Source organism: Podospora bellae-mahoneyi (genome assembly GCF_035222275.1).
Source record: "Podospora bellae-mahoneyi strain CBS 112042 chromosome 1 map unlocalized CBS112042p_1, whole genome shotgun sequence".
NCBI classification, from domain to species: Eukaryota; Fungi; Ascomycota; class Sordariomycetes; order Sordariales; family Podosporaceae; genus Podospora; species Podospora bellae-mahoneyi.
Window position 1 is genome coordinate 852,668 of NW_026946359.1, and position 25,193 is coordinate 877,860.

Below are 25,193 nucleotides of genomic sequence, written 5' to 3' on the forward strand. Positions count from 1 at the left end.
TGCTGTGCTCACGCTCTTCTGCAGGCTGCTCGTCAGCTCAGTGGCTCTCCAGACTATGCAGAACTACAGCGCCACCTTCGCATTTCTGGCCGTTACACTCTCGCTGCTAGTGAGGTGACTTGTGCGAGCATCGCGGGCCAATAGTAACATCGGAGAAGGGGAAATGCCTGAGCTGCCGTGTCCGCTTGGGAAAGCTCATCATAATTTCCACAAAGTGGCATCGGCCCACCAGCCAGTGACAGAGCCGAAGGGGGCCCAAGCTCCCCGTGCATGTCAAATGGCGACTGTCCAACGTGGGGATGTGGCTGGTAAGTACAAGGCGTTATCGACATGGCATGGCGAGGCTGGCTCTTTGCTTTCCCCTTTGATGCTGACCGACTTCCTTTGCCGTATTGAAGTGAGCGGTGTACTGTTCTCTGTGTTGTGGATGGGGAATGCTGGCTTCTTATCTGCTTGGTGGGAGGACCCCGAATAATAATAAACTGTTCTCTGGCGCAAGGAACGGCATGGTATGATGCGGGTCATGCTGTGTGTGTGCCAACTTCAGACACAGAGCCCCACAGACATCGATTTGTCCCGAGATCCCCCATCAGGATTGGTGAGATTCTCTGCCACCGGTGCAGTTCCGTCAGGTGTCGAGCCGTCAATAACGTGCGGCTGGCGTGGTGGTTCAGAGGGACGGCAGCGCTTGGAGTGCCCTGACGTCGTCCCTCGGCCTAGCAACAGCTGTGAGACTTTTTTACTTGCCGTTGTCTTGTCGTTGCTGATCGCGACAGGAAGTGGAGTTGGACCTTTTGCGCGTGCTGGAGGCCAAGTGTTTGGTTGGCTTCTGTGACAGGGAATAATGTATGGAGTCAGACGTAAGATTCCTGGCCTGGCCAGGTAGGCAACAAAGCTTTAAACTGCCGCCGCTTGGCAAACGCGGCCTTGGAGCGAGAAAAAAACAGATTTTTTTTTTTTTTTGCAACCTGGGTACTCCGTCGTGTTAACTTCGAATAGGCGAATGCCAGACAGCCTTCGCCAACGCGCCAATGCCTCCCGAGCAGCTTATTTCAACGGCAGGGACGTTGAGAGTTGGATCGTCGAGAAGAGCTGTCTGGAAGGGGAAGACTGCAGTAGGAGTGGATGGAGCTCTCTTTCGCACACCAACGACGCCCCAGATTTCTCCCCCGCGATTTCCATGTGAAAAACAGCGGGATCCAGGTCAGGGTGCCGCGACTCAGACCTGTCCCAAACCGTTCCGAAGGCTGTGAAAGAGGCCTTTTTTGAGTGTGTTTTTCTCATCAACCCTCAAATAACAAACAGACCACTACAGAGGCCTTGCTAGCCTTGCAACGGGAAACAGCAAACCTGGGCCGTTGCTGAGCCGTCCCCAGGTGGGAAATTTGTTACCCAAAAGCGACAAGCTTGCTGTGTTATTCGCACCAGGTACTTTCGTGCCCACCTCACAGTCGAGGGAATCCACAATCTTACGCTGCTGCTGCGGAGGGCCGACCCCAACAGCGATCCAATTGCCTGTAGCTCAGCCCCCAGTCCCCGTCGTGACCCTGCCGAGCCTGCGCATCCCAGCCCACACCTATCCAAAGGTCGTACCCACGAACACCCCAGCAGCGTTTTCCCATCGCGGGTGTTGGCACCGACCGACAGAGAGAGAACACGCGGGCTGGGCTTTCAACCTCAGCTGCCCCCTTTTTTCTGTTGCTGGCAGCCTACCCTCGACGAGTTTCATCGACAGTTACCATACCCAGGTTGAGCTTCCTACCCTCACCTCAGCCAGATCCACCCCCGGGTCGCACCACATTGACCACATTGACCACTCACCACCTGCACCCCCATCTACCTGACTGCGCCCGCCCGGTGGTTATCCATTTTCTCAACCGCACACCTCACCTCTTCTCCTTCTCTTCTCCTTTTTCCCTTTTCCCCCTTCCTCCCGCCAGTCCCTCCTTCCCACCATCTCGAATCGCAGCCCTGTGCCTCTGGACCTTTGGACGTGCTCGGTTGAGGTGCAATCGACTCGCGTCTCTTTGTGCACTCGGGCCCACGCCGTCAACTCGTTGTCGACTTCCTCCTCCCATCACCTCAACGCCCTCAAACCGCCATTCGTCGGTTAGCAAACTGGGCGTGTTTCCGTCCACGACGAGTCAGCAACTATAAACCACACCGCCGCTACCTCCACCTCCACATAATAACTCACACCGAGCAGCAACAATGTCGATATTTGGGTGGTGTAGCCAGCGCGCTGGCGGTCTGGCCATGATGGCCACCGTTGCGCTCTCCTACTGGGTGATTTCGAGCGAGCTCGAGGCTCAACGACATGGCTACAAGTATCAGTCAAACGACAGTCTTAGCGCACCCAATTACGACCCGCAAAACGGTGCCATTTGGGTCAACATCTTCTCCTACTACTGCCTGCTCATCCACTTCCTTGTCTTCTGCTTCCCCTTGCGCTCCTGCTACGCCGTCTTCACCATTGGCAGGCAGCTGCGCAAGTCGGCTCGCGCCAGGACCCTCAAAGACATCAAGTTTGGACACCGCCGCCGCAGCTCTTCGACCTCCCTTTCCAGCTCCGAGACCTTGACCTCGTCGCGCGACCTGGGCTCTTCCTCGAGCAGCGAAGTTGAGGATGTCGATACGGATTGCTACATTGACGCCGACATTGCCCCCGACCGCGTCATCCATGCCATTGTCATTCCCAACTACAAGGAGGAAAATGACACGCTCAGGGAGACTCTCGAGGTCTTGGCCTCTCACCCTCAGGCCCGCAACACCTACGATGTAAGTTGGCGCGCTCTACACTTCAGCCGCCGGATGACACCCCCTCATCAACCGCTGTCAACAAATGCTTGTTTGTTCTCTGGCAGCAGCTGTGGTGGGGGTGAATGGGCCCGATGAAGCACCTCCCCTGTTTAGTGCGGAGCTGACAGTTCACGATCCAGGTCTATCTTGCTATGGAGCAGCGGGAACACAATGCCGAGACCAAGGCTTCCCGGTTCGTCAATGAGTTCTCCAAGAAGTTCCGCTCCATCAACTATACGCTTCACCCGTCTGATATCCCCGGCGAGCTTGCTGGCAAGGGCAGCAACATGGCTTGGGCCGCCCGGAAGCTCAGCGAAAGATACTCTCTGGGTCAGCGAAAGGATGTGATTGTGACTGGAATTGATGGTGAGTTTGCCCCGCAGAAGCTGCCGAACGTTCTGGGCCCCGTTGCAAGAATGCACCGGGTCGCTCGGTGTGGTTGGTCCCTTTATTTCTGTCCTGCACGCGCGATTGGATTCGCTAACCAAGTTTGTCACGGATGCAGCTGATAGCCATCTCTCGACCAATTACTTTGGCCTGGTCACCACCATGCACATGACTTACACCGAGACTGCCACTACCACCCTCTACTCAGCTCCCATCATCTTTGACCGCAATGCTCACAACGTCCCGGCTATTGTCCGTGTCGCCGATGTACTCTGGTCTGCTGCCGGCATGTCCGGATTGTACAAGGGTTCGACCGTTGCTCCTCCTACTTCGGTCTACTCGGTGCCGCTCGAACTGGTTGACCGTGTCGGCGGTTGGGATTGCGATGCCGAAGCGATTGGCGAGGATTTGCACATGTACCTCAAGTGCTTCTTTGCGCTCAATGGTAACTTGACCGTTCGGACCGTCATGAGCCCAGTCAGCCAGACCAATGTTACTGGCGGTGGTCATGGCAAGGGAATCCCCGGTTTGATCGCCGACGTGCAGGCTCGGTACAAGCAAGCTCTCAGGCACATGTGGGGTGCTTTGGATACTGGGTATGCTCTCAGGAAGGTTGTCGAGGTCTGGAGAGAGAGGAAGCATACCTCCAGAGCGTTCCGCCCTCTTCACACCGCTTTGAACGACGCCTCGGATGGCTATGTTCCCGAATCGCAAGTCTCGACAGCTGACCCCGAAGCTGCTCCCGAAAGCGGCATCTTCTCGGACGTCACCACCGACACTCTGAAGGGCGTCAACTACGAGCGCATGATTGTTCTGTTTCACCGTCTTTTCGAGGCGCATTTCCTGCCTGTCCAGATGACAATTCTGGTTGTCGCATCGACTCTCTACGCCTGGGTTACTGACGGGGCTCCTGATGTTCACGGCGTCAACTGGATGTTCAGCATCTGCAACATTCTGCGCACAGTTGGTTTCATGGAAGTCGCCCTGTACCTCTTTCTCTACGAGAGCTTCCACAAGGTTTGCCTCGAGATTCGCGAGAAGGAGATGAGCGATGCCGGTCTGACCAAGGGCATGCACTTCTCCCGCAGAGAGGCCAAGACCAACTTTATCGACTACATCATGGTACCCCTCGTCGCGCCAATCTTTGGCTCGATCCCTTGCGCCCAAGCACAAATATACCACTTCTGGACAGTAGACTTGGTCTACACAGTCAGCAAGAAGGCCACTAGGAGGAGAGCCAAGTCGGTCAACTTGGATTCTTTGGTATAACACCAGTTACTGCTGCCTCGCAAGCAAATTATCGCATTTTAATAGCGCCGATGCTTTACTTCTATCCATGGGCTCGACCCTCTCGGGCTTCGATATCCGTGTGCCGTCGAAACTTGGCATAGAGCTGTCCAGCACTCCTCGGAACGCCGACCCCTTCTTCGATTCTTGGGCATTTTTACATTTTGTCAACAGACTTTGGCGACGGGCGTACTTCATCGCCCTTTTGGCCTTTGTTCTTTTATAAACAGCACGGGATTGTGTGAGGCGCACGTGTGTAAATCAAGAGGACATGATGTTGATATGCATGGCATGGCATCGGCATTTGGCATCTAGATATGGGGTTCGACGTTTTTTTTTTCTTTTTTGCTTTGCCATCATTGCTTTTGCTCATTTTTCGGCGGGTTTCATCGGAGTTCAAGGAGCAACAGAGCAAGAATAATATTATACCAGGACGGAACGGGGGACAATCGGTTTATGGATGATATCCTCCGCCTTGCTGGCGCCATTCGCTTACACACCACACTTACCACCACCACCACCACCAGCCACCAGAAAGAGTTGGGAATACAATACGACACGGCGATAATTCAGGGGAACCCCCCTAGTGGCGGCAAGCACAGTCTGGGGAGTCTCACACGACATGGAGACAAGACAAGTGCCAAAAGAAGTCTTTGGAAACGAAATGAGAACAATCCAGGCAACCAAAAAAGCACCTCGGGAACGAACCGCTTTGCAAATCCATGGGGAGAAAGAAGGAGGGTGGGTGGGGGGACACATCAACAACACCTTCCTCAAGTGGGACCAATCATCAATTTGGTTTTTTCTCTTCTTTGACGACCACCCAAGGAGAACAGAACGGATTCGAGGCAACTCTTTCTACACGATATGAGAGGACACAGCCGAAGGAAGAGAAAGGGAAATAATTTAATCCATTTTTAGCCCTTAATATTTAATTTTTTTATGTACATAAAGAATGATGGGAATAACTATGGGAAAACAAGATGGGAGGAGGAGGAGGAGGAGGAGGAGGAGGAGGAGTAGGAGTAAGATTGGGGGGGAGAAGACATGAGCAAGCGAGCGAAGAGGGAAAGACAAATCGGCGTCAATCAATTGGGAGGGAGGGGCCTGGGTTTGGGGTTTGGTGGGTGGTGGTGATGATGATGATGACGTTTATTTGGTGGAGTGGGTAGTTGGGTGGAGATTTGGGGGAGAAGGAGTTCCAAATTTTTGGTCTCTGAAAGATGGAGACGGTGGGAGGGTGGGGGGAGGTGTGGTGTAGGGGAGAGAGGGAGAGAGAAAGAAATTCAGATCATGACGCTCGCTTGGCATGCATAAAGCTATTTTTTTTGTTTGGTTTTGTTCTGGTGACTGTGACTTGTATGTATGTCTGGATCTTGTGTGGTTTTTGGATGTCTGCCTGATCATTGAAGGTTCAAGAAGCGCCAAGGGGGAGGTGACGTTGGTATTGTAGCATTGATTGTGGCTGTGCTGTTCTATCTAGCTAGCGAACGTCGGATTGTGGTTTTCAGATGCTAAACGTACTATAGTCTACTCGTACATGCGGAATTTTTACACTAGTTTCATGCGGTTGGGTATGGGATTTGGGAATGGTATGGGATTGGGGCGTCGTCATCATCGTTCGGAGGCGGGCCGTTCCCAGACAAGTTTGTTGCATTTCACGCTCATCCACCTACCCAAGAAACTCTTCGGAATATTGGCATACTCACTCCGGCGTCCGCGGCGCGCAGCTGACTGTTCTCTATGTATCTTGCATGTTCTGTCGAATCCAAGCTTGACACAGGTAGGAACGTGGGGCGGTCGGTCTTCTCCGTACCCTACCTATCTACCTACCTACCGACCCAAGGGTCTCTGTAACGAACCTGTATGGACACCCCCAATGCCGCGCGGCTTTTGTATCATTGGGTTCGGAATTTGATGTAAACTTGGAGTTTCTGAGTTTTATTTCTCTGTTAAAACGGGACCCTGTCACGCTGTGTACTTGGGTGAGGTGAGCACCCTGCCCACAGAAATAACCGAGACACAAAAGTAAGTCAACCCATATCATATACTATGAATTATACCTCAGGAGTAAAGTTAATAGGACTTTGAACGATCTTTCAAAGCCTGTGAATTATTTTTGAAGGCCTATAAACTATCTTCAAAGGCCTATTATAAATTATCTTTAAAGGCTAATGGACTATCCGTTAAGGCATGTAAACCTACTTGTAGTGTCTCGATTATTCTGTGGTGAGGGTGGTGAGGTGGTGCTTACATATTGACATGTACACTGCCACTGTGGATATCCACTTTTGGATGGCTGGGAAGGGGGGAGATCAGCGGTTTTACTGGTGGTTGAGTTGGAACCAAGGCCTGATACAATGCTGGGTAGGGGTAGGGGATGATTGATATGTACAGATTGGGGTTTTATTTATTGATTTAGTTTTTTTGTTGTCCAGATAGAGCGGGAGGGGGGACCTGTCTTGGATGGGGCTGGGTGTGGTGAGGGTGAGGGTGAGTAAGCTGGCTGCTTCAGCCTTGCTTTGTTCTGGAGGTCAGCCGTGTCTTGGTTGGGTTTGGTTGCTTAGAGGAGTGGATTTGACATGTTTCTAGAGATATAATGGTTATAGGAGCTGTTAAACAGAGATAGAGGCCATCTATCCACTTGGTCAGCTCGGTCTTCATGATCCGGTGTTTAATTTTCTCTGATGATGATGTGTACATGCTCTTCTAGTGGCTTTGCAATGATGAGGAAAAATAAAGCAAGCTATTTCGGTGCAGTATCGACACACTTCACTGTACAAGTTTGATGGTGTACGGCCTGGTCTTGGAGCTTGACTAAAAGGCTGGTGATGAGAGCTCGGCGTCTACTCATATGGACAGCTCTGCGGTAATGCTCAGATAACAATTGACTTGAGCCAAGGTTTCCGATTAAGCAGCAAATCCGATTCTCTTCATCTCAAACTCCTAGAAAACACCCTCTGACAGTCGCCTGAAGTGTGAGATGCCAAGCCGAGCAACTTGTTCTAGATTCTAGAAGCTCAAGTGATCTCAGCAATCCATTATTCAGATTGCTCTCTGGATGATAGAGATTTCACAGAACGTCTACGAAGTGCAGAGAAGGCACGGGAGGTGACGTGCGGTTGTCGACCTGGAGCAGTGAATGGACCGGGGATCCTTGTGGGGAGGCGCTTGTAAATTCTTGCAAGTCAACAAAGAGGCCTCGAGAGAGTTTCGATGTCAAAAGCTGAAATATGAACCCAATTCCATGCTTAGAAAGCACCGATGGTGGCAGAATTCACTCAGGAAGATGGGAACAAAACACCTCCAGACATCTGCTCACGATATTCACCCTGGCGCATTGCTCCCGAGGCCAATTCACTGTTACGCCGCCGTTGGGTGGTGAATGTTGCAGCTCAGCTCTGCCCCACCAGATTGGCTGGGAAACCAGTGGAAACTATCGGCCGATAAGCCTTATCGGATGCTGAAGTGGAGCCGCCCAAACTTTTTTTGTGGAGCCAACCTCGAATCGCTGCAGGTGGTTGTAAAGTGCTGGATATTTTTTTTCTGCTGCGATTCCTGCACCTCTCTCTTCTTCTTCTCTGTACTCAACATCACCATCATCACATTGTCTGTCTGTTTTTTTTCAGCACATTAAATCGCATCGCCATTCCTTCTTTTAGTACATACCCAGTAACATCCTCTAACGCAGCCAACATGCCTCTTCTTCCTGTCGCCGTCTATGGCCAAGATGTCCCTCCCGGACAGCTTGTCCCAGCCGAGATCCAGTTCCCTGCGACCGTAAGTCTCTGCAATCCCAATCGCCAGGCCATTGCTAATGCGCGATTCTAGATTCGCATCACCATGGCTGCTATTGACCCTACCGCCGCCCCCGAGGCTGATGAGGAGGGCAACATCCCCGCCGTCCACCGCTCTACCCTGAAGATCATCAGAGTCGTCAATGACGACGAGGGCGATGATGAGGACGAGGATGAGTACCTCCAGAAACTTCTCGGCGGTGGCGACGATGAGGGGTCTGACGAGGAGTCCGATGAGGAGGCCAACGGCGGCCCCAGCGACCCCGCCAAGTCCAAGAAGGCGAAGCGCGCCGCTGCCATCAAGAAGCTGATGGAGGCTACCCAGGAGGAGTCCGATGAGGAGATGGAGGACGTCAAGCCCAACGGAAAGAAGGGCAAGGCCAAGGCCGAGGCCGAGGAGGAGAGCGATGAGGAGAGCGACGAGGACGATGAGGAGGGTGAGCTTGAGGAGTTCGTTGTCTGCACTCTTGACACCGAGCGCGTACGTATTAGCTTCAACCAGCCCAAGAAAGCCTTGCACAGACTGACAAGCAACACAGACCTACCAGCAGCCCATCGACCTTGTCATTGGCGAGGGCGAGAGGGTCTTCTTCGCCGTCACTGGTACCCACACTGTCTACGTCACTGGCAACTACGTGGTCACCGAAGACGAGGAGGACGAGGGTTCCGATGAGGAGTCCGATGAGGACTACGATGACGACATGCGCGCCGTCCTCGAGGGTGACTCCGATGATGACATGAGCGATGAGCTCGACGAGATCGATGGTGCTGAGCGCATCAAGGAGATCGACACCGACGAGGAGGAGGCTCCCAAGCTCGTCGATACCAAGAAGAAGGGCAAGAAGAGAGCCGCTGAGGAGGAGGCCGAGGGCCTCGACGAGTTGATCGCCAAGGACGAGAAGAAGAACAAGAAGCAGAAGAAGAACAAGAGCGAGGCTGCTACTACTGAGGCCAAGGAGTCTCCCTCCACCAAGGGTGATAAGAAGGTCCAGTTCGCCAAGAACCTTGAGCAAGGCCCTACCGGCCCTGCTAAGGACAAGGCTGCTGAGAAGCCCGCCGAGAAGAAGGCTCTTGGTGTCAAGGTTGTCAACGGTGTCACCATCGACGACCGCAAGGCTGGTACCGGCCGCACCGTGAAGAACGGCGACCGCGTTGGCATGCGTTACATTGGCAAGCTCCAGAACGGCAAGGTTTTTGATTCCAACAAGAAGGGCGCGCCTTTCAGCTTCAAGATTGGCAAGGGTGAGGTCATCAAGGGCTGGGACATTGGTATTCTCGGCATGGCCGTCGGTGGCGAGCGTCGGTTGACTATTCCCGCCCACCTCGCCTACGGCAGCAAGTCCCTCCCCGGCATCCCCGCCAACAGCACTCTCATCTTCGATGTCAAGCTCATCGAGATCAAGTAAAGGATCTTTGTGACTTGAATATATATGTCTCCTGAGCGCGGCGTCGGACTCGGTGGCATGTAGCCTTGTATTTTACAACGGACACTTTTCCTTTTTTTATTTTTTTTTATTTTTATGATATCTCGAGGCTCTTCCTACGGGTTAGCCTGATCGGTTTTTTTTGCTTCATATACAGCACCATGGAGACCTTCTGACCTGCGCACGATCTGTGAGGATTCTGTCCTCTTAGGCAGCAGAAAGAGACGGTGTTCAAGGGGATGACGAGGTCTGCATTGCATTATGGAATGGCGAACAAAACTTGGGTTTGGAGGTTTTTTTGTTACCTCTCAGGGAATTTTCTTATGTTACTGTCTGCTTAGGGGAAAATAATACTCGTCGCTGTGGCGCGGCTATGAACTCAACACTGTGGTCGCCTGTGTACTTGCTGGCTATGTGTGTATCTCTTTCTGTCTCTTCTGTGTAATGTTCCGTCTTACCTGGCATGTCCAGCGTCCTGCTAAGCAATGGCAAGTGCGCCCATGAGGAAAGGTGTTTGTAGTCGACACCTTCCCAGCCGTCCTGTCTTGTTGGGCATTGCCGGCCTGTGGAAGGGGCCTCACGGAGGCCATGCCCCGTCTTAGATAGACCATGACGTCCCTGTTGTCCATCGACAAACTTCTTCTTCACCCATCTTGCCCCCGTCACTGTATTATTCCATCTCGACCCGTCCCAAACCCCCGACTCTCGTTGGATTTTCTGTGAGGGGATTATCCCGCAATACTTACCCGGCAGCATTATTGCACCCCGTAACTTTTATCCCATGGACAGAGGTGCACCGTCATGACGAGCAGAACTGGCCAGCAGCACAGCGAGATCGCCTCCATCTCTCTAGGGGCCGGCTACAAACTGGACGACAACAACGCCTCGGTGTGGTCCCTTGCTCGCTCCGACCGTGCTTCCATCCAAGTCACCACGGCCGCCGCTCGTAAAAGGTTCAAGATATTCTCCGCATTCAAGTCGTTGACCAATCTTGGTGAGTTTCCAAGCTTTCTTGTCGGGAATGTTGAGAAGACCGTTTGGGCTGATACGAACCGACGTGAAAAGCCTCTGACAAGCCACCCGCCGTCACGACACCGACCGAGCCCCTTAGCGGCCACCGCGGTGCAAAGTCAATTATCCCAAGGGGCATACTGTCAAAAATGTCCAGCGCCATCGTCCGTGGTGCTCCTTCTCCCATGGAGCCGACTGTTATTCATCGATCCACCCAACCGAGGAGTCGTCGACCGAAGCTTCAGCAGCAGACATTTCAGCAACGTCATCCTCATCATCATCATCATCATCATCACCCTCCTCACCCTCATCATCATCATCACCAGCAGCAGCAGCAGCAGCAGCAGCAAGAACAAGCAGCAGTGGTGCAGCATATTGAATCTTTTCCGTTGTCACCACCGCAGGTCATCACCCCCGACGCCACCACCACGGCGAAGAACACAGACACGACGACGGTTTCGAGCATGCCGAGCACGCCGCAGGATAATTCGGCGAACACCTCGCCCAAGAATTCGACTGGGCAGACGTCGATGGATTCGTGGATGATGAAGGATCAGAGGCGAGGGGGAGGGGGTGGAGGGGGATCCCCGCCCGAGAGGTTGAAGCAAACCGCCCGGCACGGTAATCACCAGCACAACATCGCGCTGCCGTTGTCGGGGGTGTCATCTTGTTCGAATCCAATCATTCGTCATCATGCCCATCATGGCCACAATCATGGCCAGCAACACCACAGGGAGAACCCGCCGCAGAACCACATCGATGACACTTCCACCTCTCCCAGTCCGGACTCTGTCTTGACGACTATACAGGAATCGCCCTTTGATCTTGTCACGCCTTCGATCGTGACGGTGGAGAAGGCGGCTGCGGCCAAGATTGCGCTGGAGGGGTATTTTCAGGAGAAGTTTGCTCTTGGGGCAACGGATAGAGAGAAGAGGAGGCAGGGGTTTGAGAATGGGCTTTTTGTGGATGCGGCGGCTGCCAGGGGGGGGAAGGAGACGAGAAAGGGGGGGTTGCTGACCAGTGGGCAGATTGCCGCTGTCAGACAAGGGTTTTTCAAACAGGAGACTCGGCACCTGAGGGAGACGAGGGTTTTGAAGGCTAGGGGGGCGGGGTTGCTGATGCGGGAGGGGGTGGACGGGGCGAGGGAGAATGGGTTTGAGGAGGTGCAGATTTTGGGGAAGGGGAGTTTTGGGGTGGTGAAGCTGGTGAGGCAGAGTGGTGGTGGGGGAGGGGTGTTTGCCATGAAGTGTATACGGAAGGGGGAGATGATCAAGACGCAGCAGGAGGGACATCTCAAGGCGGAGAGGGACTTTTTGATCGCGAGCGAGGGGTGTCAGTGGGTTGTTCAGCTCGTGGCGGCGTTTCAGGACTTGAAGAATTTGTACTTGGTTACCGAGTACATGCCGGGGGGGGACTTTCTGGGGTTTTTGATTCGGGAGACTACGCTCCCGGAAGAGGTGGCAAGGTTTTATGTTGCCGAGATGATTCTGGCGGTGGAGGCCACGCATTCGTTGAAGTTTATACACCGGGACATCAAGCCTGACAACTTTTTGATATCGGCGAGCGGGCACCTGAAGATTTCGGACTTTGGGCTGGCGTTTGATGGGCATTGGTCGCATGACTTGGCCTATTTTACTAGTCACCGGTATTCGCTCGTGAATAGGCTGGGGTTGAACGTGGTGGGGGATAAGCAGGACAGGAAGGAGAGCAGGAGCACGGCTGCGGTGCTGAAGTGGACGAGTGGCATCATGACGGGGATTGGGAAGCATCAGCCCAAGGTGGGGGTTGGGGTCGGGGTGGAGGGGGATGAAAAGAGGGAGCCGTTGCTGAGCTGGAGGAACAGGAACGGGAACAGGGGGGCGGCGGTGAGTATTATGGGTACGAGTCAGTACATGGCTCCCGAGGTGGTCAAGGGGGAGTGTTATGATGCGAGGTGCGACTACTGGAGCGTGGCGGTGATTCTGTACGAGTGCCTGTACGGGAGCACGCCGTTCTACAGCGAGGAGGGGAGGTCGGTGACCAAGAAGAATATTTTGAACCACCGGGAGACGTTTCGCTTTCCGAGGCAGGGGCCGGCGGTGTCGACGAGGTGTCGGAATTTGTTGGTCAGTTTGATTGTGGACAAGGAGGACAGGTTGTCTTGCAAGGCGTACAAGACGAAGGACATGATTGGGCAGATTGGGACTGGGCCGGGGGGGCAGAATCAAAGGGGGATGACGAGTTCGATGTCGGCGCCGAGTCTGCCTGCTTTGGGGGTTGCTACTATGCCGGGGAATATTAGTACTGGTGGTGGTGGTGGCCCGGCGCAGCAGCAGCAGCAGCATCAGACGCAGAAGGATACACGGTGGACGAAGGAATATGTGGACAAGTTTGTGTTCCCTAATGATGCTGAGGATATCAAGGGGCACAAGTGGTTTAGGTCAATTGCGTGGGACCATTTGCACCAGATGCCGCCGCCGCATGTTCCCGTGCTGGACTCGCCGGACGATGCAACGTATTTTGATGACGAGAGTTTGAGTGATTGGAGTGAGAGCTCTCTGGAGGACAAGCTGTCGGAGGAGGAGGAGGATGATGAGGATGAGATTGAGAATAGGAGGCTTGAGGAGGAGGGGTATCACGGGTTGAGCAAACGGGTGTTGGATCAGATGGTTGAGGAGCAGAAGCTGATGGAGGAGAGGAGGCGAGAAGAGGAAAAGGAGAGGTTCCTCGGTAAGCTGGGCAGGAGGCCGAGTCTGCAGAGGTGGGTGATGGAGGCGATGAGACAGGCGCCGTTTGATATTGACTATTACATGGGGCTGGAGAAAGAGATTGACAAGGCTAGCCCGGAGTGCGGGGTTACGGAGGAGGAGAAGGAGGTGATGAAGGCTTTTTTGCTTCGGTACGGGTGTCGGGTGTTTCGGGATGGGGAGCCCAAGGGGGACGCCGCCAAAGATAAGAAGGAAGAGAAGAAGAAGAAGAGGCCGAGGGACAAGATTTTGAGGGACAAGGAGATGGGAAAGGTGGCGATGGGTGTGAGGAGACGGACGGCATTTGCTGGGTATGAGTGGGTTGGCTGTCGCGGGTTAAATGGGGGCGAGGTGCTTGGTGGTGCTGGTGGTGGCGGTGGTCAGGAGAATGTTGGGTTGGATGGGACGTCGGTGATGAAACCGAAGCCTGTCCAGCATTCTCCTCAGCAACAGGTGCAGATGCAGACACCGCGGCAGGTGGTGAATGTTGGGGCGGTGGGTATGGATGGGGGTTATGACGGATCTCCCGAGAGTATTTCCTCGCCTACGTATCGATGGGGACCGCATCCACAGATTCACTTACCGCCGGCTCATGTTCATTTACCACCGCCTCATGCGCTGCCTCCCATGACGGGGTATGCGTTTCAACCTGATCCGTTTTGGAGACCACCACCGGTAGCTCCCCAGCCGCAGTTTACACATGCTCATCATCCTAAGTATCACCCACTACCGCCACGGCAGTTTTCACCATTTCCATTTCAGCAGCAGCAGCAACCAGATCCTCGACACTTTCAACTACCTCCATTTCGTCCACCGCCACCGCAACAAGCCCGGAACTATTCCCCTTATCAGAGCCAGTACGTACAGAGTCAAGTCCCGAGACATTTTTCCATGCCACCACAAGCACATCCGCAGGCACCACCACCGCACTAGGTTGGCGGTAATAAGCAGGGCGGTGGTACTGGGGCTGGAGGGAATGATGCCGGAGTATGGGCTGGCGAGACAGGTTTTGATCTGAAGAACAAGGGCAGGGTGGGTGTGTCGTGAGGTGATGATTATGAACGACGAGGGGCAATCTTGTTTTTTGGGCGTTTGTTGGGTAGATGGGATACGTACAACGACAGTATTATTAGATAGTAGACAGCCTACCTATGACACCACCAGAAGTAGAGTTAATAGTAGTTGTAATCTCTCACTTGTTTCTGCAGACTCGGAGGGCGGTGTAAAAGACCCAACATCATGCGTTGTCGTAGCTCGTCGTATCCATTAGTGTATATTTTCGTCATGCCAACGACACCCATCCATCTATTAGCGCCTCATTTTGCCAACCTCCAACCCAAAGCAATTTCCCACATGATCTTTATGAAGTGTGTGCGTGCTCTCGTGACTTCCCCCTCCATTTCCTCACTGTCCACCTCCAAACCGCAAACCTTTAGCCCAAAACAAGCTCATACACTATGATGAGGGTATTGATCACAATTAATGGTACTACCTCTCTTGTTAGTGACGGTGGCGAAAGTGCGGGGTACGTGAGGAGAGTACATACTCCTCATCAAGGTCCGGATCGAGGCAATCAGCTGGATGGCATTGTACTTGACGCTGCTGTCTACGCCGCCGGGGCCGCCGAAGGAGCGGTTGTGGGTTGCGGGGGTGAGGTTTACTGTCGGTCAAAGAGTCAGTGTTTCCTGTACTGGATAGTCATTTGCTGTTGTATGTCGTGGTGAAAGCAGCAGGGCCACTTTTCCGACCTCGTTGACTGGTGTCTGGTTTTGCTCCGTGTTGGTATCGAGCACAGCATCCCAACGAGTTGGCGCCCTCAAAGCGCGACCCTCCCGCCAGAGTTTGTTCAAGGACCCCCCATTTGGGAAGGTTTGACCCTCTTTACCGGTTGAGCTGTGGTTGTCGGAGTTGGAATAGGACTATGGGTTCGGGAACACCGGGGGAATGGTGGGGATAAACGCACCGCGAGCAAGGAAGCGGTCCTCTGACAGGACGACGATGGCGTTGAGAATCAGGACGGTCACTTTTTTTTTTTTGCACAGACGTTAGCATGCTTGATAGAGAAGGGGGGGAGAACAAGGAGAAGCATACCATAGAGAATCTTCCCCAGAAAAGACATCTTCGCTTTGCTTCGAGGGGGTAGCTCCCCTTCTTCTCGCAGTGGTTCGGGTGACAATATATCGCCGGTTATTGGTGTGGTTTATATCGCTAGACAGGGAGTATGTTTGCTGCCGTCGCGATTGTCGTCGTGTCGCGGTGTCGCCAGTAAGAAGCACAGAGGTGGACGTTTACAGTCAACTTGACAGCTTGAGCTTCAACCGCCGTGCGTCAGCCAATGCGACGCGCAGAGGACAGATTAATTGTGGGGCAGCCGTTCATCAAAAAGGGAGTTACGTCATGTGACAGTGTGCAGAGGTACAGTAGAACCCTAACCCCTGGAATAAGAGGAAAGTGGAGTTCATCCCCCTATTTACCCCTGAAATTGTGCTGGCAAACATCCTCAGTCCATCAACAACCTGTTTATTTACTCCTCAACATACATCGATACATGCTAAATGTTACATTTCAGTCCCACAACAACAGAGATAGTAACACAAGAACCACAAAACTCTGTGAATACCAACTTCTGTCACTCATCACCCGTCCCATTACTCACCCCGCGAGACAAACCAACTCCGACGGCGGCACCATATACCCAACCCTACTAGCAGGCACCCTCACCACCCTGTATTCCAGATCAGGTAAGTAATCATAATACCGCCATTCCTCCGCATTCCAAAGGCTCTTCGATTCCTCTACCGTGTCCAGGACATGCAGCAATGCATAGCCTGCACTCAGAAAATCTCGCAAGCACGAGTACACGCGCTGGGAAAAGCTGTAATAACAACTGGTGTTAGTCTCATCCCTGATCTTTAAGAGTGCGTTGCTGTGATCAAAAAGAACAATATAAAAAAACAATCGACGATTGCAACGCACGCCTAACAAGCACTGGTGTTTTCAGCTGTCAAAGCACGAATTTCATCGCTAAATAAACAAACAAAACCAGCAAACAAGCCGTAAAAATGAAAACCTTCGCCTCACTTGACACAATGCTTTGTAATCCCAGTCCAGTAAAGTTCAGTTCCAGTTCCAGTCCAGCAGCCCAGAGAAAGTTCAACCAACGGTGTTTCAGGAAAAGACTCCCCTTGATGTGTGACAAAAAACCCCACATTGATAAACCGAATGTTAGCTTTGTTGCAAAAAGAAAAAGGGTGTAGAAATTGAGCCCGTCCATCCTGAGTGTAGTGTGTGTAATCCATCGCTTTGCCCGCCTTTTGCCATGCTAATGCTCCGTTACTTGTAACTTCAAAGTGGTAAAAAAGATAAACCAAAAAGACTTGCAGAAAAGAAAAACAAGAACAAAAAACCAACAGGCCAGATTCATCCGTTTTTGTTTTGCCCGATACGGTATCAAAACCCTTCCGTCCATCCATTCGAAACAAAACCCGTCTGCTGCTTCTTCAGCCCCTCCAAAATATTAAGAAAAATGCTAAAGTACCAACTAACTGGAAGCCAAACGGATTTCTAGAGGCTCTCCTCTTCTCCCAAGAATTATCCGTCCTTGCTGGTGTTTGCCGCAACAATACTGGTTAATGGTATATAACGTAATGATGTGTGTGCCGTAAATACGTGTTGTAGAAGTATCAGAGGATTAATCGACTTTGCAATGGCAGGGCTGGAGAGAAACTCAAAAGTCCAACGCAGCATCGAAACCACGACCGCCCACCTGCCTTGCAAGGAGGGATAGAGGAGAAACAAGAGCAACAAAAAGCCACACTTTATAGGTTCCGGGGTATTGGATGACAAGGTGCGTAGAAACAGCAAGCCAAAAAACAAAAGCATCAAAAAACCGAGGACAGCAAGGCAGGCATCGCCAACTCAAGCACGGACGTCACCATACCGCGCTTTGTACTCAGCTACCAGCTGGAACTGCTCGGCAACCACCTTGAGAACCTCGTCCATCGGTCCCCGCAACGCGCCAAAATTGGACCCTGTGCTGCTCTGCGAGACGAGGTGACGCATGTATATCGTGTTGATACAGGTCTGCATAATGTTAGCATGCATCATACAACACTACGTTTGTTCAAACCAAGACAAGAAACATACCTCGATCCGGCTAACCTGATGATCCAGGAAGTTGACCAAAAAGTCCTCCGACACCTCTCCTCCCCGTTGCCTCATCCTGTCTAGGAGACCTGTCTCTGGTGGCTGAAGCGCTTTGCTATTATCTTCCAACATACTGCACAACATTTCCAAGCGCAGAGCCACTCTCCAGAGACTCCATATGTCATCTGGTTCAACCGAAAGCTCGCTCCCGGGGCTCAAGATAGCAGGCCTGATCTCCCTGAGGTCCTGGGCTTGCTCCTTCTCGTGTTTGCTGTGGGTCTCGATTCTGCCGGAGAGTGCATGGGGATAGAGTGAGTAGATAAACTCGGGGTTTTCCAGGCCCTTTAGCTTCTTCTCGCCCATGTCCTTGACTTCAAACCCCTGCCCACTCAAGCTGCGCAGCTCACTCCGGATGGCGGTCGCGAAACTGTCTTCATTGAGGTCAACAGCCGAGCTCGTCGGCTCCTGATAGTGTTCGAGACACCGTTGAATTTCCGCAATGAAGTCAGAAGACACGGCAATCTGTCCGCCATCCGCACAGGCCGAGATACGACTGGCCTTGTTGACCATCGGGCCATAGTAATCCATCCGGCGAGTGACGGGGTCAGGTTCTGAGAGAGGCTCGCCCCAGTGAATGCCCATGCGCACCGACAGACCCTTGAAGATCAGGTTATTATCACGATCGTACACTGGTTGGCAATTGACCGAGTTGTAGAGTTCGGCCGGCCAGTCCAAGTGGAGCAGCTTGCATTGGACGGCAAAGCACCACAAGAGCGCTGACGTAGCAGTTGGGAAGGAGACCATGAAAGCGTCACCTTCTGTCTTGACCTCGAAACCACCAATGGTCCTCAGTTGACGTCGCATAAGCTCATTGTGATTCTTGATGGCCGTCCTCATGGCTTCAGGATACGTTTCCCACAGTTGTGTCGAGTTCTTGATGTCTGTGAAAACAATAGCAATGAGACCTGTGGGAGCAGGCACCTCTGCATCGAGTCGTCCAAGCGTCGAGTCCAGAGGGCCATCCCTTGCCTTTCGGGCTCTCCTCATGCCAGTTGATGAGCCGCCGTCGTCTTGAAGTGAGGCGTAGACTGGCATGCTCTGCCCCTTGTGCTGCCGTGAGCGCTCCCTTCTTGCCTTAAGGTTGGAAACGCCCAGCATCTGGACCGTCATCTTGTTAGAGCACCCATACGCCATGGCCAAATCTCGGACTTTTTGAGCTGCACGCATTGGATCCTGGCGCACCGAACGGGTGACATCGACAAGGACGTCTTTTGGAAGATACTCCCACACTTCTCTGGTTGCAATCAAGATCATCTCATCATGCTCGCCGATCGTATGTCTCTCGATATTTGGTGCCGACTGGACAGCGGGCATCAGTTCCAAATAGCCAAAGGCTCGTGATACCTCCAAAAGATCGTTGAGTCGGCCGTTCCGAGATACCCATCCACCAGCTTCTCGAATACGCGTGCGCTCGTTGGGGTCGGCAGGATCATGCTTCTTTGTTAACATGACGTGGGTGCTGTCTGATTTGATGATCATTGCCTGTACATCACCAACGTTGGCGACATACAGATCCTGGTTCTGAATGTAGACAATCGTGGCGACACCACCCGAGTTCAGATCCTCTCTGCTGAGGACAAGAGGGGCCGTCGAGCCGCGATGCACCATCAAAGACCTGTCCTCGGTGTGCGTGTTTCCGGCGGCAATGAGGTCCTTGTTAAGTGAGAGGAAGGACCGTCTCAGCGCGTCGGCAGGATTCTCGGTATTCTTCAGGTCCCTCAACTCCTGAGAGAAGATATGCCCAAAGTTCTCTTGGAGATACTTGGCGATCTTAGAGCCACCACTACTGAGCGCCTGGCCATCAAACAAACCCAAAAGAGTTTCCGAATCATTCGAGTTGAAGCGCGGGACAACAAGATCGATGGTGGAGAGGTGTTCGTTCTTGCTTCCCAGAGTGTCGGCCATGCCATAGGGCATGTACCCTGCCAAAGAGCCAGACGTTCTTACACGGCGGTCCTCGCTTTGATCAGGCAGTGTAGAGTTGAGAACCGTCACATCCATCAAACCCAAAACTCGAAGATTGGTTAGTCTACCAAAGTCGGTGTATTGCTCGCGATTCTGAGCTGCCGTGGGAACGGAACTTTGCTTGATCTCCAGCCGTCTGTTTCCAGACAAATTGAGGTACCGAAGATTGGGATTAAGATTCCAATTCCAATCGTACGGCACATTGGCGATATTGTATTTGAGAGAGTTGCTGCCACAGTCAAAAACAGTGAGCTTCTTGGCTCGAGAAATGTCGGCAGGCAAATTGGTGAACTTGTTGCTATTGATGTGGAGCGTCTGCAACATGCTGTACTCCTCTAAGTCGTCGGCAGGCAGACTTGCAAGTTCATTCCCTGACAGGTACAGCTCCACCAGTTGTGGCCAGGACTTGATGGAACGCTGTGGCATGTCGCTCAAGTCGTTATAGGAAAGATTGAGGACACGAAGATTCTCCAGCATACACAGCTGATCGAAACAGTCATCGTCGAGCTGGTTGTCAGCCATGTATAGGTATCGAAGCGATCCGGCAAAGGTATTAGTTAGTCGCTGTGTATGGCTCGAATCTTTCCTAGAGCTGGCTGTCGGCGTCGCCAGGGCGGTGCTGCTCTGTGTGGTTGATCTGGAGATGACGGAGGTTTTTCGCCCACCCTTCCCGTAAACAGACACCATAGAGCTCTTCCTGTCAGCACCCCCTGGAACGGGAGATGGCCCAACGCTGAGCAGGCTACTCGAAGCCTGACTTGGACGTCTTGAAGAATCGTTGAGCTCCTCGGCGCTTGGTGTCTGAGACAGGGCGCCGGTTGGTGGTCCAATTCTGCCAGTTGGGAAGCTCGTATTGCCGTTTGTTTCTCCAGGAGGATGGGGTGCGCGGGATGCGGGTTTTGGAAAATTCTCCAGCACGTTGGAGGATGCGTTGAGGTAATCCAACTTGTTTGCCCACCACAGCTCCATGGGAAGCTTTCGAATATTGTTGCCCCGAACATCCAGCCGCTTCAATTCGGTCAGGCATCCGATCTCGGGAGGCAACTCACCTACCGAGTTGTGCGCAATGCTGAAGTACTCGAGCCTTCGAAGATTACCAATGTGAGCGGGCAGTGAGACGAAGTAGTTCTTGTCGAGCTCTAACCGTTCCAAGTTGGACATGTTGTGGAACGATTCGTCGATACTTGCAAGCTGGGCGTTGGACAAGTTGAGAGCCTTGAGGGTAGGAACCGGGGCCTTGATCTCAAACTTGGTGATGGGATTCCAATTCAGCTTGATGCTTCTGACCCGTTCGAACGTGCCGCTGAACTGGGAAATGTTGTTGCGGGTGGCCGAAAGAATCTCTAGTTTGGGCAGCTGGGAGATCACGTCAATATTAGAGATGGCGTTGTACTTGATATCCAGCTCACGGAGACTGCGCAAGTTCTTGAAAGATGGGGGCAATGAACCAGAGAGCTCATTGTTGGTAATGACAAGCCTTTCGAGACTCGTCATCTGGCCGACATTATCTGGTAGGCTTTGGATCGTGTTGAAGCTCAGATCGAGATCCACAAGATTTTCCAGCTTGGCCAAGAAGGGAGGGAAGTTATTCAAGAGGTTGGAGGATATGTTGAGCGTTCGAAGCACAGCAAAAGCTTCAAACTCTCTCGGTAGTTGCTTGAGCTTGTTGTTCGCCAGGTTAAGCTTGAGAAGGCCGGTGAGATTGTGAAGAGCCGCAGATTCCAAGCTCTCCAGACGGTTATTTGAGGCATCCAACATGGTGAGTCTGCTGGCATATCCGAAGCTCTTGGGCAAAGCTCGAGCCTCGTTGTTGTTGAATTTGATGTCGCGGAGATTTGGGCACACCGAGATAAAATCTCGCGGGACTTGGAGCGACAAGTTTCTGGACAAGTTGAGAGAGATTATTTCGTTCGCCCTTGGATAGAGTTGAACCGGAATGGCAGACAGGCTGCGGCCTGATAGGTCGATGTGGTTGTTTTTCTGGGACCGAAGGAACTCCATTTGATCCATCACTTCATAGCTGGTGTCGGTGAAGGGGTAGAAAAGGAATCGACACAGGTAGCTGTTGTCTTCGCGGCCGATGTCCTCTATCCTGTCACGCTCTTCGAATCCCACTTGTTCCAAGAGCCGTTTTTGTAGCAGCAGTGGACGATCGGTGCTTTGGAGAACCTTGTAGAGATCATGTTTCTTCAAGACCAGCTTGAATTTATCCGGATCCTGCAAGTATGACTTCTTGACAATTTGGTTGATGAGCTCTGAGACGCTCGTCAGGAGTGGCATCTGCAGGGTCGCAAACGTGCCATCTGCCCTGAACACCCGGATGCAATAGTTGTGTTGCTTTTCCTCCGGCCTCGGCGGGCTTCCAATGTCCTCTGTGTCTGGGAGCTGGGCCCCGGCGTCGTCATCTCGCAGTACAGCCCAGCTGTCCGGTGCATTCCATGCCCCATTGGAACTCGGGTAACTGATTGATCCCTTGCCTGAGCCGACCTCGTCAAAGATTTCATGAGCGTTCATGGGGGTGAGCGGCGCCGGTTTGCTCAAAATACCATCCATATTATTAAGATTGGTGTCGAGGTGAAACACGGTGCCGCCATCTTGCCTATCGGTGGGGCCAATAGCTTCGTCCAGGTCATCCTGCATCTTGCTTCTAGGGGCCTTTTTGGAAAGGGAAAACTTGTTGAACGTTTGAGGTCCATTAGCTGAACGGGCAGGATCCGGGCGAATACCATCCCGAACATCAGGCTGGTATTTCCCGTCCGCACCTCGCGCGAACTGGCCGTCAGCTTTGGAGAGCTCTTGTCGGGAGGGCCGGGAATGTAAAGAGGACTGGGACGCTGGACCGAGTTTCTTCAGATCTGGAGCATCGTCCTTTTCTTTGAGCCTTCTTCCAAGCCGTCCAAGGAAGCTCTTTTTCGGTTGACCGGGTGAGGTTTGGCCGTCGGTACTACCGCTCTTGTGGCCCCAATAACTACCGGTTGTGCTCGGAGCGGGACTCTGTGCGCGGGACCGGGTGCCGTACATGGTGGAGGAGCCGTTCCGATCCTTCGGAACGCTTATCGTCGAGTCTTCCCGGCTGACAGATGGCCGAAGGGACCGAGGATCCTCGTTGCTCTTGTTGTGTCTGTGATGGTGTCCGGTCAAATGCACACCAATTGAGTGTCCGGAACGGCCCGAACCCGACGTTTTTGGCGGATTGTTTTGCTGGGAGCTATCATTGACGAAGCGTTCGCGATCCGGCCCACTCAGGATGTCTCGGACGGGTGCTTCTCCGTAGCGCGCGATATCCTAGGATGTGATGGTTAGGTAAACGAAGAACCGCAAGGTAAACACGGACTCGGAAGATAATAGTGAGGTGCTGTGGGTTTAAAGACTGCACGGGTCAAATAAAGAAACATGTGCAATGGTAGGGGTAGCAAGATGAGAAGGGGTTGTAGGGTAGTAGCTTGAGAATGCCGAGACCAGATGTGGGGTTTAAACCTACGTCAGCTTCCTGATACAGGAAAGGCACAACTTCTGGCTTCGGTACGGGTGTTCGAGGCCTGGAGGCCGGTGATGCGTCCCTGCCGTGATCTGTGGCATTGGAGTAGTTGCGATCCCGATGTGGCCGTGCATGGCTGTAAGAATGCGAGCGGTGCTCTTTCCCCACGATGGGATGAGAGAGACTGATTTCGGAGGAATCACGACCCGGAAACTCCTCTCCGAAGAACCCCTGGAGCTTTCGAATCCCGCCTCTGGCACCACTGGCCCTCGAGCCCTGACTACTTGCAGTTGTGGTGATGCTCGCAATCGACGGACGTCTTTCATCGGTGAAATACAAGGTTTCTGGGGATTCAGTACTCCCTGTAGTCGTTTGGGACGGTCGCGCTGTGGCATTGCGGAGACCCGGCGAAGTTTGCGAGCTAAGTGACAGGTTGTCCGTCGAGTCGTTGAAAAAGCTAGTGGGTAACGGCCCTGAACTAGCCGGCGTCGGTGCGGCCGCCATCCAGGGCGCGATCTGACTTAGAGAGCCAGAGGACGGGTTGTTTTGTTGAGTTCGCGATGCCCTTCCTCCGGCGGGGTCGAGGATGGCCAAGTCGCGTCGGTAGTCAGCCAGGTCGCTCATTCGGTGTTCGCGAATGGAATTGCTGGAGGTGATGGAAGAAGGCGAAAGCGCAAGGCGCGAGGTGGAGGTCGGCGAGACTTGAGCATCAGAATCCTTGAAAGACCTGTGGAAGGCACCCGTCAGTTCGTGTTCGTCCGGGGACCGCGGGGAAAGAAGCAACTTTGGGGAATGAAAGGGAGCAAGCGGGATGAGGTAGAGAGGTAGCGTAGGTCAGGGATGAGAAGTGAAAGAGCAAGCCGGCGGCGGTCTCGGATAGATGCGTGGTCTCAACTCGGCCAGTACTCTCTCACTTTTCAGACGGCGTGTTGGCATCAAGTGCGAGACATGGACTCACCGACTTAATTGGCCGTTCTCGTCAGTCTTGAGGCGCGAGGGGGCAGCCCTGCGCGAGCCATGAGAAGCGGACCAGGACGCATTGCTGGTTTGGTTTGAGGAGGCGGCGAAAGGAGAAGAGGATGACGCCGATGGAGGGAGAGAGGGGAGCGGCTTCACAGTGATGTTGGATCTCGCACTGTCGGTGCTGGAGCCCGTCATAGAGCTGAAGCGGGAACTGGCGTCATTCCGGGGCATTGTCGCCAGCAACAGGCCGAGCGGGAACAAGGGAACCGATCAACCGTTAGCGGACCACGGCCATTCCACGTCTCGGGGGTTATCAGTCTGTCAGGTCATGCCCGCCGGATCGGTCGCTTGAGGAGTACAGGTCGTCGGCGTCGGGGATGGAAGATGGGCCGGGCTGAGGTGTTGGTGTTGATGTGGATGTGGATGCTATGGCTGCGAAGGCTGACAGCGGTGCCGAGTATATGGATATGCGAGCGGGGACAACAAGTGTGGAAATCAAGGCTACCTACGGGTTCAGTTCGGCGAGGCACCTCAGTAGTGGCGGACAGTTCTTGGGGATCCTGTCTCGAGAGAATGACGGTGCGAATAGGCGAAAAGTGTGAGTGAGACGCCCACCCAGGCGGGCACTTCTGGTGGGCATCGGCTGCTGTGGATCTGTGGCCCCGGGACCTCTGTGGATTGTGGGCGCACTCAGCAGCATGGCATGGGGCGCGCTTGTGTGTGCGTCCGGGCGGGCGGTGCGGAGAGGCTCCATCTGCATTTCTTGTGTGCGCACAGCATCAGCGGGGTGGGGAACCCTGAATCCCATCACCTATGCTAACCAACGGCCTGATCAGAGACATCAAATGGCAAAAATCTTTCAATGATATGGCCCAGCAAACACCAATTGGAATCCCGCCGATCATTATACCTACCTAACCTCCCAACAACAATTGTCCGATATCGAGGAGTCGAGCAGTAGTGTGTACACCAGTACTTGGTCTAGAAGTTGCTGGCGATGCCCATATCCTGTGATATATGTATCTCTCACTGAATCTTCTGCTCTTCGTTTACAACCATCTCGAACCTCGATTGATACACCAAATCTGAAAAGACCGTGCGCTTTCAAGGCTGGACGGGAATCCACCCTCCAGCACGGACTCGCACCCGC

The 25,193-nt window shown here is 53.1% G+C and overlaps 6 protein-coding genes across 6 annotated transcripts; 3 read left to right on the top strand and 3 right to left on the bottom strand.

Moving 5' to 3' along the window:
* The first annotated feature begins 1,161 nt into the window (after positions 1-1,161).
* Positions 1,162-6,576, top strand: QC761_102990 (uncharacterized protein). Its single transcript, XM_062873544.1, has 4 exons — positions 1,162-2,778; positions 2,940-3,165; positions 3,305-6,501; positions 6,557-6,576. Exons 1-3 carry the CDS (start codon positions 2,212-2,214, stop codon positions 4,453-4,455), a joined length of 1,944 nt encoding a protein of 647 aa, XP_062736590.1. The 5' UTR covers positions 1,162-2,211; the 3' UTR covers positions 4,456-6,501; positions 6,557-6,576.
* A 1,098-nt stretch (positions 6,577-7,674) lies between these two features.
* FPR3 (peptidylprolyl isomerase fpr3) lies at positions 7,675-9,676 on the top strand (the record flags this gene model as incomplete). Its single annotated transcript, XM_062873545.1, has 3 exons — positions 7,675-8,253; positions 8,305-8,751; positions 8,810-9,676. The coding sequence occupies exons 1-3, from the start codon at positions 8,170-8,172 to the stop codon at positions 9,674-9,676; spliced, it is 1,398 nt and encodes a 465-aa protein (XP_062736591.1). The 5' UTR covers positions 7,675-8,169.
* An 819-nt stretch (positions 9,677-10,495) lies between these two features.
* QC761_103010 (uncharacterized protein) lies at positions 10,496-14,364 on the top strand (the record flags this gene model as incomplete). The annotated part of the gene is made up of 2 exons (XM_062873546.1): positions 10,496-10,688; positions 10,760-14,364. The coding sequence occupies 2 exons, from the start codon at positions 10,496-10,498 to the stop codon at positions 14,362-14,364; spliced, it is 3,798 nt and encodes a 1,265-aa protein (XP_062736592.1).
* Positions 14,365-14,597: 233 nt separating this feature from the next.
* Positions 14,598-15,769, bottom strand: QC761_103020 (uncharacterized protein). The gene is made up of 4 exons (XM_062873547.1): positions 15,523-15,769; positions 15,395-15,454; positions 14,978-15,091; positions 14,598-14,919 (listed from the first exon to the last, which is right to left on the bottom strand). The coding sequence occupies exons 1-4, from the start codon at positions 15,548-15,550 to the stop codon at positions 14,864-14,866; spliced, it is 258 nt and encodes an 85-aa protein (XP_062736593.1). The 5' UTR covers positions 15,551-15,769; the 3' UTR covers positions 14,598-14,863.
* A 125-nt stretch (positions 15,770-15,894) lies between these two features.
* On the bottom strand, positions 15,895-16,904 carry QC761_103030 (uncharacterized protein; the record flags this gene model as incomplete). The annotated part of the gene is made up of 2 exons (XM_062873548.1): positions 15,895-16,306; positions 16,513-16,904. 2 exons carry the CDS (start codon positions 16,902-16,904, stop codon positions 16,084-16,086), a joined length of 615 nt encoding a protein of 204 aa, XP_062736594.1. The 3' UTR covers positions 15,895-16,083.
* Positions 16,905-17,349: 445 nt separating this feature from the next.
* Positions 17,350-24,274, bottom strand: QC761_103040 (uncharacterized protein; the record flags this gene model as incomplete). The annotated part of the gene is made up of 4 exons (XM_062873549.1): positions 17,350-17,514; positions 17,578-22,887; positions 23,084-23,807; positions 24,039-24,274. 4 exons carry the CDS (start codon positions 24,272-24,274, stop codon positions 17,350-17,352), a joined length of 6,435 nt encoding a protein of 2,144 aa, XP_062736595.1.
* Between the last annotated feature and the right edge of the window lie 919 nt (positions 24,275-25,193).